Below are 13,909 nucleotides of genomic sequence, written 5' to 3'. Positions count from 1 at the left end.
GTCACACAGCGCCCTCTCGGCGTCACACAGTACCCTCTCTCAGTGTGACACGCGTCCTCTCGGTGTCACACAACACCCGCTCTCAGTGTGACACGCGTCCTCTCGGTGTGACACAGCGTCCTCTCGGTGTGACACAGCGCTCTCTAGGAGTGACACAGCGCCCTCTCGGTGTGACACAGCGCTCTCTAGGAGTGACACAGCTCCCTCTCGGTGTGACACCGAACACTCTCGGTGTCACACAGCGTCCTCTCGGTGTCACACAGCGCCCTCTCGGTGTCACACAGCGCCCTCTCTCGGTGTGACACGCGTCCTCTCGGTGTGACACATGCACCCTCTAGGTGTGACACAGCGCCCTCTCGGTGTGACACAGCGCCCTCTCAGTGTGACACAGTGCCTTCTAGGTGTGACACAGCCTCCTCTCGGTGTGACACAGCGCCCTTAGGTGTGACACAGCTCCCTCTCGGTGTGACACGCGTCCTCTCGGTGTGACACAACGCCCTCTCGGTGTGACACAGCGCCCTCTAGGTGTGACACTGCCCCCTCTAGGTGTGACACAGTGCCCTCTCGGTATGACACAGCACCCTCTAGGTGTGACACAGCACCCTCTAGGTGTCACACAGCACCCTCTCGGTGTGACACAGCGCCCTCTCTCGGTGTGACACGCGTGATCTCGGTGTCACACAGCGCCATCTCGGTGTGACACAGCACCCTCTAGGTGTCACACAGCGCCCTCTCGGTGTGACACAGCGCCCTCTCTCGGTGTCACACAGCGCCCTCTCGGTGTGACACAGCGCCCTCTCTCAGTGTGACACAGCACCCTCTCTCGGTGTGACACAGCGCCCTCTCTCGGTGTGACACGCGTGATCTCGGTGTCACACAGCGCCCTCTCGGTGTGACACAGCACCCTCTAGGTGTCACACAGCACCCTCTAGGTGAGACACAGCGCCCTCTCGGTGAGACACAGCGCCCTCTCTCAGTGTGACACAGCGTCCTCTCGGTGTGACACTGCGCCCTCTCGGTGTGACACGCGTCCTCTCGGTGTGACACAGCACCCTCTCGGTGTGACACAGCACCCTCTCGGTGTCACACAGCGCCCTCTCGGTGTGACACAGCGCCCTCTCTCGGTGTGACACAGCGCCCTCTCTCGGTGTGTCACAGCACCCTCTCTCGGTGTGACACAGCGCCCTCTCTCGGTGTGACACGCGCGATCTCGGTGTCACACAGCGCCCTCTCGGTGTGACACAGCACCCTCTAGGTGTCACACAGCACCCTCTAGGTGAGACACAGCGCCCTCTCGGTGAGACACAGCGCCCTCTCTCAGTGTGACACAGCGTCCTCTCGGTGTGACACTGCGCCATCTCGGTGTGACACGCGTCCTCTCGGTGTGACACAGCACCCTCTCGGTGTGACACAGCACCCTCTCAGTGTGACACAGCGCCCTCTCGGTGTGACTCAGCGCCCTCTAGGTGTCACACAGCGCCCTCTCGGTGTGACACAGCGCCCTCTCTCGGTGTGACACAGCGCCCTCTCGGTATGACACAGCGCCCTCTAGGTGTGACACAGCGCCCTCTCTCGGTGTGACACAGCGCCCTCTCTCGGTGTGACACAGCGCCCTCTCGGTGTGACACAGCGCACTCTAGGTGTGACACAGCGTCCTCTAGGTGTCACCCAGCGCCCTCTCGGTGTGACACAGCACCCTCTAGGTGTCACACAGCGCCCTCTAGGTGTGACACAGCGCCCTCTCTCGGTGTGACACAGCGCCCTCTCGGTGTGACACAGCGCCCTCTCGGTGTGACACAGCGCCCTCTCTCGGTATGACACAGCGCCCTCTAGGTGTGACACAGTGTCCTCTCGGTGTGACACGGCGCCCTCTAGGAGTGACATAGCTCCCTCTCGGTGTGACACAGCGCCCTCTAGGAGTGACACAGCTCCCTCTCGGTGTGACACAGCGGCCTCTCGGTGTGACACAGCACCCTCTCTCGGTGTGACACAGCGCCCTCTTGGTATGACACAGCGCCCTCTCAGTATGACACAGCACCCTCTCGGTGTGACACAATGCCCTCTCGGTGTGACACGCGTCCTCTCGGTATGACACAGCGCCCTCTTGGTGTGACACAGCGCCCTCTAGGAGTGACACAGCGCCCTCTTGGTGTGACACAGCGCCCTCTAGGTGTGACACAGCGCACTCTCGGTGTGACACAGCGCCCTCTCTCAGTGTGACACAGCACCCTCTCGGTGTGACACAGCGCCCTCTCGGTGTGACACGGCTCCCACTCGGTGTGACACGCCTCCTCTCAGTGTGACACAGCACCCTCTAGGAGTGACACAGCACCCTCTCGGTGTGACACAGCGCCCTCTCGGTGTGACACAGCGCCCTCTAGGAGTGACACAGCGCACTCTCGGTGTGACACAGCCACCTCTAGGTATGACACAGCGTCCTCTCTTAGTGTGACACGCGTCCTCTCAGTGTGACACAGCGCCCTCTCAGTGTGACACCGCGCCCTCTCTCGGCGTGACACAGCGCCCTCCCTCAGTGTGACACGCGTCCTCTCGGTGTGACACAGCGCTCTCTAGGTGTGACACAGCGCCCTCTCGGTATGACACAGCGCTCTCTCGTGTGACACGGCTCCCACTCTCGGTATGACACGCGTCCTCTCGGTGTGACACCACGCCCTCTCTCGGCGTGACACAGCGCCCTCCCTCAGTGTGACACACGTTCTCTCGGTGTGACACAGCGCTCTCTAGGTGTGACACAGCGCCCTCTCGGTGTGGCACAGCGCCCTCTCTCGGTGTGACACAGCGCCCTCTCGGTGTGACACGGCTCCCACTCTTGGTGTGACACAGCACCCCCTCGGTGTGACACAGCCACCTCTAGGTATGACACAGCGCCCTCTCTCAATGTGACACGCGTCCTCTCAGTGTGACACAGAGCCCTCTCGGTGTGACACAGCGCTCTCTCGGTGTCACACAGCGCCCTCTCTCGGTGTGACACAGCGCCCTCTCGGTGTCACACAGCGCCGTCTCGGTGTGACACAGCGCCCTCTCGGTGTCACACAGCGCCCTCTCTCTGTGTGATACAGCGCCCTCTCGGTGTCACATGGTGCCTTCGCGGTGTGACACAGCGCCCTCTCGGTGTCACACAGTGCCTTCTCGGTGTCACACAGCACGCTCTCTCGGTGTGACACAGCACCCTCTCTCCGTGTGACGCAGCTCCCTCTCGGTGTAACACAGCGCCCTCTCTCGGTGTGACACAGCACCCTCTCGGTGTGACACAGCGCCCTCTCAGTGTGACACAGCGCCCTCCATCGGTGTGACACAGCGCCCTCTCAGTGTGACACAGCAACCTCTCTCGGTGTGACACAGCGCCCTCTCGGTGTGACACGGCTCCCACTCTCGGTGTGACACGCGTCCTCTCGGTGTAACACAGCGCCCTCTAGGTGTCACACAGTGCCCTCTCAGTGTGACACAGCACCCTCTCGGTGTGACACAGCTCCCTCTCGGTGTAACACAGCGCCCTCTCTCAGTGTGACACGCATCCTCTCGGTGTGACACAGCTCCCTCTAGGTGTGACACGGCGCCCTCTCGATGTGACACAGCACCCTCTCTGTGTGACCCAGCACCCTCTAGGTGTGACCCAGTGTCCTCTCGGTGTGACACAGCACCGTCTCAGTGTGACACAGCGCCCTCTCGGTGTGACACAGCACCCTCTAGGTGAGACACAGCGCCGTCTCGGTGTGATACAGTGCCCTCTCTCAGTGTGACACAGCGCCCTCTCGGTGTGACACAGCGTCCTCTCGGTGTGACACAGCGCCCTCTCGGTGTGACACGGCTCCCACTCTCGGTGTGACACACTCCTCTCAGTGTGACACAGCGCCCTCTCGGTGTGACACAGCGCCCTCTCGGTGTGACACGGCTCCCACTCTCGGTGTGACACGCATCCTCTCGGTGTGACACACATCCTCTCGGTGTCACACAGCTCCCTCTCGGTGTGACACACGTCCTCTCGGTGTCACACAGCTCCCTCTCGGTGTCACACAGCGCCCTCTCGGTGTGACACAGCGCACTCTAGGTGTCACACAGCTCCCTCTCGGTGTGACACAGCGCCCTCTCAGTGTGACACAGCGCCCTCCATCGGTGTGACACAGCGCCCTCTCGGTGTGACACAGCACCCTCTCAGTGTGACACAGAACCATCTCGGTGTGACACAGCACTCTCTAGGTGTGACACAGCGCTCTCTCGGTGTGACACAGCGCCCTCTCGGTGTGACACAGCGCTCTCTCGGTGTGACACAGCGCCCTTTCGGTGTGACACAGCGCCCTCTAGGTGTCACACAGCTCCCTCTCGGTGTGACACAGCACTCTCTAGGTGTGACACAGCGCTCTCTAGGTGTGACACAGCGCTCTCTCGGTGTGACACAGCGCTCACTAGGTGTGACACAGCGCTCTCTAGGTGTGACACAGCGCCCGCTTGGTGTGACACAGCGCACTCTCTCAGTGTGACACAGCGCCCTCTCGGTCTGACACAGCGCCCTCTCGGTGTGACACAGCGCCCGCTTGGTGTGACACAGCGCACTCTCTCAGTGTGACACAGCGCCCGGTCGGTGTGACACAGCACACTCTCTCAGTGTGACACAGCGCCCTCTAGGTGTGACACAGCGCCCTCTCGGTGTCACATGGCGCCCTCTCGGTGTGACCCAGCGCCCTCTCGGTGTCACATGGCGCCCTCTCGGTGTGACCCAGCGCCCTCTCGGTGTCACACAGCGCCCTCTCGGTGTCACACAGCGCCTTCTCGGTGTGACACAGCGCCCTCTCGGTGTAACACCGCACCCTATCTCGGTGTGACACAGCACCCTCTCGGTGTGACACAGCTCCCTCTCGGTGTGACACAGCACCCTCTCAGTGTGACACAGCACCCTCTCAGTGTGACACAGCGCCCTCCATCGGTGTGACACAGCGCCCTCTCGGTGTGACACAGCTCTCTCTCGGTGTGACACAGCTCTCTCTCGGTGTGACACAGCGCCCTCTCGGTCTGACACAGCGCTCACTAGGTGTGACACAGCGCTCTCTAGGTGTGACACAGCGCCCTCTCGGTGTGACACAGCGCCCTCTCGGTGTGATACAGCACCCTTTCTCGGTGTGACGCAGCTCCGTCTCGGTGTGACGCAGCTCCGTCTCGGTGTGACACAGCACCCTCTCGGTGTAACACAGCACCCTCTCTCGGTGTGACACAGCTCCCTCTCGGTGTGACACAGCGTCCTCTCGGTGTGACACAGCGCCTTCTCGGTGTGACACAGCGTCCTCTTGGTGTGACACAGCGTCCTCTCGGTGTGACACAGCTCCCTCTCGGTGTGACACAGCGTCCTCTCGGTGTAACACAGCACCCTCTCTCGGTGTGACACAGCGCCCTCTCAGTGTGACACAGCGCCCTCTCAGTGTGACACAGCGTCCTCTAGGTGTGACACAGCGTCCTCTAGGTGTGACACAGCGCTCTCTCGGTGTGACACAGCGTCCTCTAGGTGTGACACAGCGTCCTCTAGGTGTGACACAGCGCTCTCTCGGTGTGACACAGCGCCCTCTCAGTGTGACACAGCGCCCTCTCAGTGTGACACAGCGTCCTCTAGGTGTGACACAGCATCCTCTAGGTGTGACACAGCGTCCTCTAGGTGTGACACAGTGCCTTCTCAGTAATCAGCAATGTAGCAACTGATAAAGCATCCACTGCCACTTGTAGAACAGTGTTCCAAGTACTACCATCTTTTGCCATGCTCAATTGACCTTAGTATCCAGGAATGTGCTTGCTCGGTGGATTAGCCATGGAAAATGTAGAGTTACAGGGATAGGGTAGAATGTGTGTCTAGGTAGGATGCTCTTTGGAGTAGCAGTGTGGTCTCACTGGGCTAATGACCTGCATCCACACTGTATAAATTCTCTGACTATGAATTAGACACCACTGTGCTCTCTGGCTAACATCTGCCTCAGGCTTGCTGCAGTGTGCCAGTGAAGCTCAGAGCAAGCTGGAAGAACAGCATCTCAGCTTCTGCTTGGGTATCCTACAGGATCCAGCATCGAGCCGAGACCCCTCATTCCATGTTTTTACCCTCACCCAAACCCCAGATGAGCGGACATGGGCTTTCAGTACAACCTGAAGAAAGTGAGAACTGCAGATGCTGGAGATCAGATTCGAAGAATGTGGGTGCTGAAAAAGCACAGCAGCTCAGGCAGCATACTGATGAAGAGCTTATGCTCGAAATGTTGACTCTCCTCAGATGCTGCCTGACTGGCTGTGCTGTTTCCGTACAGCTTACCGACTTGCACCTACTTACAGTCCATATTATCAATTTTTATCCCTTTATCGACCTAACTTTCTTTCTCTCTCTCTCTCTCTCTCTGGGCTCCATCTTCACCTATCTGCTCACTCATTTTCCACCCTGCAATCACTGTCTTCAGCAAATATACAGCCCTTTCCTCGCTAATGTCAGTTCTGCAGGAAGATCACTGGACTCAAAGCATTAACTCTGCTTATCCACCACAGATACTGCCAGAGCTGCTGAGTTTCTCCAGCAATTTGTATTTTCATGTCTAACATTCATGCTATGTTATTAGATGGAGTTACCATCATTGAATCTCTCAATATCAACATCCTGGGTGTTACCATTAACTCCAAACTGAACTGGACTGGCCACTTAAGTATTGTGGCTACAAGAGCAGGTCAGATGTTAAGAATCCTGCAGCACTCACCCCCTGACTCCCTAAAGCCTGCCCACCATCTACAAGGCACAAATCAGGAGTATAGGAGAAAGTGAGGACTGCAGATGCTGGAGATTAGATTAGATTAGATTAGATTACATTACAGTGTGGAAACAGGCCCTTCGGCCCAACAAGTCCACACCGACCCGCCGAAGCGCAACCCACCCTTACCCCGACATTTGCCCCTTACCTAACACTACGGGCAATTTAGCAAGGCCAATTCACCTGACCTGCACATCTTTGGATTGTGGGAGGAAACCGGAGCACCCGGAGGAAACCCACGCAGACACGGGGAGGATGTGCAAACTCCACACAGTCAGTCGCCTGAGGCAGGAATTGAACCCAGGTCTCTGGCGCTGCGAGGCAGCAGTGCTAACCACTGTGCCCACCGTGCCGCCCACAAAGAGTCGAGATCAGAGTCGAGAGTGTGGTGCTGGAAAAGCACAGCAGGTCAGGCAGCATCCGCGGAGCAGGAGAATCGATGTTTTGGACCTAAGCCCTTCATCAGGAATGAAAAATCAGGAGTGTGTTGGAATACTCCCTAGTCGCCTATACGGGTGCAGTTACAACAATACTCAAGTACCTCAATCTTATCCAAGACAAAGTAACCCATTTTGTTAGCATCCCATACGTCACTTTCAACATTCACCCATGTCACCAACAACATAGTGGCAGCACATTGTACCATCTATGAGAAATATCTCAGCAACTCACCAAAGCTCCTTTCAATAGAGCTGAAAATGTGTTGCTGGAAAAGCGCAGGAGAATCGACGTTTCGGGCATGAGCCCTTCTTCAGGAATGCCCGAAACGTCGATTCTCCTGCTCCTTGGATGCTGCCTGACCTGCTGCGCGTTTCCAGCAACACATTTTCAGCTCTGATCTCCAGCATCTGCCGTCCTCACTTTCTCCTCCTTTCAATAGAGCCTTCCAAACCTGCAACCTTTACCCTATTGAAGGACAAAGGCAGCAAATATGTGGGAACACCACTAACTCCTCTCTGAGCAATTCACCATCCTGACCTGGAAATATATCTCTGTTCCTTCAGTGTTCCGGGGTCAAAATTCTGGAATGCCCTCCCTTTCAGCATTGCGGGTCTCCCTACGCCAATGAACTGCAGCACAACTAGAAGACAGCTCACCCCCACCTTCTCCTGGGCAATTGGTCTCAGGCAATAAATACTGCCCCAGCCAGCGATGCCCATAATCCATGAAGAAAATAGACAAAATGCAACTGAGATTTTGAAGCAAAGTGATTGTGATCTGCATGAATGTGTGCACGTGGCTCCACTAATAAGACCATCTTGAAAGGTCAGAGTCTGAGAAACAAACATTGTACTGGAGTAGATTGCATTATTATCAAATGTCAATAGACACGCTACTGGAGTGTGACATTGAGAGTAAAGATATGAGATTATCATCTTAATCAACGCCACACTCACAGGAATCCGATTCACGAGAGAAGAAGAAAAGGATAACCAACTCCCATTCCTAGACGTGATGGTCCAGAGAACACCAAATGGAGAATTCACCACCAAGGTACACAGGAAAGCCACACACACAGACCAAGTCCTGAACTATGAAAGCAACCACCCCAACACACACAAACGAAGCTGCATCAGGACACTATTCAAAAGGGCCACAACACACTGCAGCACACCAGAACTGCAAAAAGAGGAAGAGGAACACCTATACAAGGTATTCGCAAAAAACACTATATAGGACAAACAGGAAGACAGCTAACAATCCGCATACATGAACATCAACTAGCCATGAAATGACACAACCAGCTATCATTAGTAGCCACACACGCAGACGACAAGCAACATGAATTTGACTGGGACAACACTACCATTATAGGGCAAGCGAAACAAAGAACAGCCAGGGAATTCCTAGAAGCTTGGCACTCATCCACAAACTCCATCAACAAACACATCGACCTGGACCCAATATACCGGCCACTACAGCGGACAGCTGAAACTGACAACCGGAAGTGGCAGGGACAGGCCACTATAAATGCTGGAGGAAACACCACAGAAGCGCTTCACAGGAGGCTCCCAAGCACTGAGGATGTCACCTAGACAGGGGACGAAACGTTTGCAACAAAAACTTCCAGCTCGGCGAACAGAACCACAGCAACGAGCACCCGAGCTACAAATCTTCTCACAAACTTTGATTATCATCTTAAATTAGGAACAAATAGTGACCAATAGCCTGGAAGAGGGACAATCAGACAGTTTTCAAGTGAAGAGTGCAACAAGGCAGCATGCTGTCTCCATGATATCGCGGCTCAGTGGCTCAGAGGTTAACAGCGCTACCCCAGCAGCCCAGGTTCGATTCCAGCCTCGGGTGAATATCTGTGTGGAGTTTGCACATTCCCCCTGTATGTTTCTCCAGGTGCTCTGGTTTCCTCCCACAGTCCAAAGATGTGCAAGTGAGGTAGATTGGCCATGCTAAATTACCTACAGTGTTCAGGGACGTGCAGGCTATTTGGGTTAGCCATAGGAAATGCAGGATTACAGAAATGGAGTGAGTCTGGGTAGGATGCTCTTCAGCGGATCATTGAGGACTCTATGAGCTGAATGGCTTGCTTCCACACTGTAAGGATTCCATAATTATTCAATCTTTTCAAACAACAACTATTCAGGGTACTGGATTTACCTACTGGGTAAACTTTGGAGGCAGGAGCATCAAAAAAAGCCCTGGGCAGCACTAACAATAGCATTTTCTGCAGAATCCAAAAAGACCCAACAAATTTATTTCCGTTCACTCATGCTACATTCTATCCCCTTTTCTGCCTGCCTCAGAAACCTGCACAATAATTAAAGAGCTGCGAACAAAATTGGAGTCCTTTGAAATCTGGATGCTAAGATGTATGTTAACATTTCACAACCATAATACAAATGAATCACAGAATTATCACAGCACTGAAGCAGCGTCTTTGTCCCATCATGCCTCCATTTCTGTTATTGACTGCCAATCTCCTGCCTTTTCCCATATTCCTGCAATTTCTATCCAAATAACCATTGAATATGCTCTTGAATTCTTCAATTAAACCTGCCTCCACCATATTTCAAGGCAGTGCATTCTATATTCTAAATACTCATTGTATGAAAAAGCTTAATCTTACATATCCCTTGCTTTGTTTGCATATCACGTTAAACATCTTCTCCATGCCCACTCTATCCCCTCAGTATTCTCTAAGTTCCATTGATTCATCCTTCTAAACTCTATTGAGTACAGACCCAGATCCCTCAACTGCTCCTCATACGACAAGCGCTTTCCTCCCGGGATCATTCTCGCAAGCCTCCTCTGCACTTCACATTAAATGAGAAGAGATATGATCTCACAGGAGAGGGTGCTGAGGGAATTTACCAGGATGTTGCCTGAGCTGGAGACTTTTAATTATGAAAAGAGTTTGGAAAGACTGGGGTTACTCTCCTTGGAGCCGGGCAGACTGAGAGGGCCACAATCAAAGTGCGTAAACTTATGAGGGGCATACATAGGGTAGGTAGGAAGGAACATTTCCACATTTTGGATTCATCAATGACCAAGGTAAGCAGCAACAGGTTCCGATGGGATATGAGGAACAGCTTTTTCTCCCAGACATGGTGGGAATTAGGCACTCTACATGATTGGTAGAGGCAGAAATCCTCATAACATTTAAGAAGTATTGGAGTATTGTGTTCAGTTCTGGGCGCCTTATTTAAAGAAGGATGTTAAAGCCCTGGAGAGAGTACAAAGGAAGTTTACTAGAATGATACAAGGAAAGAAGGATTTTAGATACAAGAAAAAAAATTGAGCTTATTCTCCTTGGAGCAGAGAAACTCAAGTGGTGAACTTGTTGAGGTGTTGAAAATTATGAACAATTTTGACAGAGTAAACAAGGACATTCTGTTTCCACTGATTGGTACGTCAGTAACTAGGGATCACACTTTCCAGATTATCAGCAAGAGAGCTAGGAGTGAGATGAGGAGGAACTTCTTTACTCAGAGAGTTGTTAGGATTTGGAATGTGCTGCCTGGGAGAGTGGAGGAGACAGATTCCATCGGAGGCTTCAAATAAGAGCTGGATAGATATTTGAAAATGAGGAATTTAGAGAGCTACAGAGATAAGGGAGAAACAGACTAGCTGGGTAACTCTTTCAGAAACCAGTATAAACATGATGGGTCCAATGGCCTTCTTCTGTACTCTATAATCTATGATTCTATTCCATAAGTATTTAGATATGCACTTATAATGCCAAGACATACAAAGCTATGGGTCAAGTGCTGGAAATTGGGATTAGAATAATGAGGTCCCGGAGACACCCGCACCAATCAACCCCACCGCCCCGTGGTCAAAATAGTGATGATAGTAAAGTTGATTTTCATTTGTTTGCCTTACCACCTTATTAAATAGGCACTAAAACTATTGAGCTTCAAAGGCAATGATAGCAACTCAGGAGCTTTTGAAATTGGCCACAGCCCACGCCCCTCCCATTTATCTCACCACCCCTGAGGCTTATGCCCGAAACATCAATTCTCTTGCTCCTCGGATGTCGCCTGAGCTGTTGTGCTTTTCCAGCACCATACTTTCGACTCTGACCTCCAGTATCTGCAGACTTCACTTTTTCTCAGAATAGTGAAGTGCCTGTTTCTGACCAGCATGGATTGGATGGGCCAAAGGACCTTTCTCTGTGCTCTAAATCTGTATGGCTCTATGAACACATAGTTCTCTGCAATCTATAGTCACTTACCTTACGTTGTTTTGTAGAGTCCAGTTTGACCAGCCAATAAGAAGCTACCTTTGGTTTATGATACTTCCAGTTGTCTAGTATCTGTGAACAGAATTGGAAGAGTGTGTGAACATCATTAAAGGTCACACAGGAAAATATCTCAGGCAAGTACTTGGCAAATTAGAGTCAATCATCTACCGGTATCTGAGAAGTAGGATTAGCTTCTCCAAATAACCAACTGAAAAAGTTATTACCTTGAATTGTTAAGTTAAATTGAAAAAGAACTTTATCATTGCTGAGTTGTTGATTAAGTCTTAGAGAACAATATGTGCACTAGGACTGGTTTCTTTGATGCAGAATTCAAATGATAAAATCAAATGCCTTGATGCTCAATTGGTAGCCATCTTGTCTAATGATTATGGGTTGAAAGTTCACTCTAGAGAGTTGAGCACAAAGTCCAGGCTGACTCTCTAGTGCAGCACGAAGGTTCAGCACCATACGCTGCTCCTCAGATACTGACGCAGTCCGTGTCCAAATGCAGCATGATCTGGACAATGTTCAGGCTTATGCTGACAAGTGGTAAGTAACATCCACACCACAAAGTGCCAGGCATTGGCCATCTACAACAAGGGAGAATCCAACCATTAAACACTGAAAGAACTCCGGAGGCTGGAAATTAGAAGCAAAAACAGAAACTGCCGGAAAGGCGCAATATCTGAGGAGTGAAATCAGAGTTAATGTTCCTGTTGCAGTGACCCTTCCGTAGAATCTAATTAATACCCTTTGGCATTCAATGGCATTACCATCACTGTATTTCCCACTGGCAACATTCTGAGGGTTAACCTTGAACAGAACTGGACTCACCTTATAAATATTGTGGCTACATGAATAGGTCAGAGGCTAGGAAATACTGAGGCAAGTAACTCACCTCCTGACTCCCCAAACCATCAACAAGGCACAAGTCAGGTGTGTGATGGAATATTCCCCAGTTACCTGGGTGGGTGCAGCTCCAAGAACAATCGAGAAGCTCAACACTGTCCAGAACAAGCAGCCCGTTTGATTGGCACCACATCCACAAGCATCCACTCCCTCCACCACCGATGCTCAGTAGCAGCAGTGTTTACTGTCTATAAGATACACTGCAGAAACTCACCAAAGCTCCTTTGGCAGCACTTTCCAAACTTACGCCCACTTATATCTAGAAGGACAAGAACAGCAGATGCATGGGAACACCACCCCTTGGAAGTTCCCCTCCAAGCCCCTCACCATTTGGAAACATATCACCATTCCTTCAGTGTCATTGATTCCAAATCCTGGAAGTTGTTCCCTAAGGGCATTGTGGATCTACTTACAGTAGGTGGACTGCAGCAGTTAAAGAAGGCAGCTCACCATCACCTTCTCAAGGGGCAACTAGGGACGAGCAATAAATAGTGTGCAGGGTGTTCTAGCTAGGTGGATAAATAGTGGCCCATACAGTGATGCCACTTCCCATAAGTAACTAAAAAGTGAAATGGTGGGCACAACTACTTAGAAATTTTGTTTCCCTTGAAGCTTCTTGGGACATTCTAGAGCAGTATGTCAATATGTCAATAGTCCGATGAGGGAAGGCACCATATTAGACCTGGTACTGGGGAACGAGCCAGGACAGGTGATAGAAGTTGCGGTGGGAGATTTCTTTGGGGACAGTGACCACAATTCTGCAAGTTTTAGAATACTCGTAGATAAAGATGAGAGTGGTCCAAAGGAAAGAATACTAAACAGGGCCAGGGTCAATTATATCAAAATTAGGCAGGAGCTGGGAAATGTGGATTGGACACAGCTATTTGAAGGGAAGTCCACGTTTGAGATGTGGGAGGCTTTCAAAGATAGGTTAACGGTAATGCGGGATAGGCATGTCCGTTAAAGGCAAAGGATAGGAAGGGCAAGATTCGTGAACTGTGGATGACAGGAGAAATTGTACGACTAGCCAAGAGGAAAAGGGAAGCTTACATAAGGTCTAGGCAGCTAAGAACAGAACGGGCCCTGGAGGAAAATCAGAAGAGTAGGACAAGTCTTAAACGAGGAACAGAGCAGGCTAAAAGGGGCCATGAAATCGCTTTAGGAAGCAGAACTAAGGAAAATCCCAAAGCATTTTATTCTTATATAAGAAGCAAGCTGGTAACTAGGGAAAGGATTGGTCCATGAAAGGATAATGAAGGAAGGCTGTGTGTCAAACCTGAGAGAATGGGTGAGATTCTGAATGATTACTTTGCATCAGTGTTCACTGAGGAGAGGAACATGATGAATGTTGAGATTAGAGATAGAAGTTTGATTAGTCTGGATCACGTTGGCACAAGTAGGGAAGATGTGTTGGGTAGGCTAGAGGTTATTAAGGTGGACAAACCCCTAGGACCGGATGGGATCTATCCCAGGTTGCTGAGGGAGGCAAGAGAGGAAATAGCTGGGGCCC

The 13,909-nt window shown here is 51.8% G+C and overlaps 1 protein-coding gene across 8 annotated transcripts in view; it reads right to left on the bottom strand.

The window, feature by feature from the left end:
* The window catches only part of ttll7 (tubulin tyrosine ligase-like family, member 7), a 307,243-nt gene that overhangs the window by 45,546 nt on the left and 247,788 nt on the right, over positions 1-13,909 (bottom strand). For all 8 annotated transcript variants that reach the window (XM_043698632.1, XM_043698631.1, XM_043698627.1 and 5 more), the window contains one exon: positions 11,482-11,562. In XM_043698632.1, coding sequence (XP_043554567.1) covers positions 11,482-11,562 — 81 coding nt within the window. The remainder of the gene's footprint in view (positions 1-11,481; positions 11,563-13,909) is intronic.

The sequence above is a fragment of the Chiloscyllium plagiosum genome, chromosome 11, assembly GCF_004010195.1.
Source record: "Chiloscyllium plagiosum isolate BGI_BamShark_2017 chromosome 11, ASM401019v2, whole genome shotgun sequence".
NCBI classification, from domain to species: domain Eukaryota; kingdom Metazoa; phylum Chordata; class Chondrichthyes; order Orectolobiformes; family Hemiscylliidae; genus Chiloscyllium; species Chiloscyllium plagiosum.
This window is presented reverse-complemented; position numbering and strand designations above follow the sequence as displayed.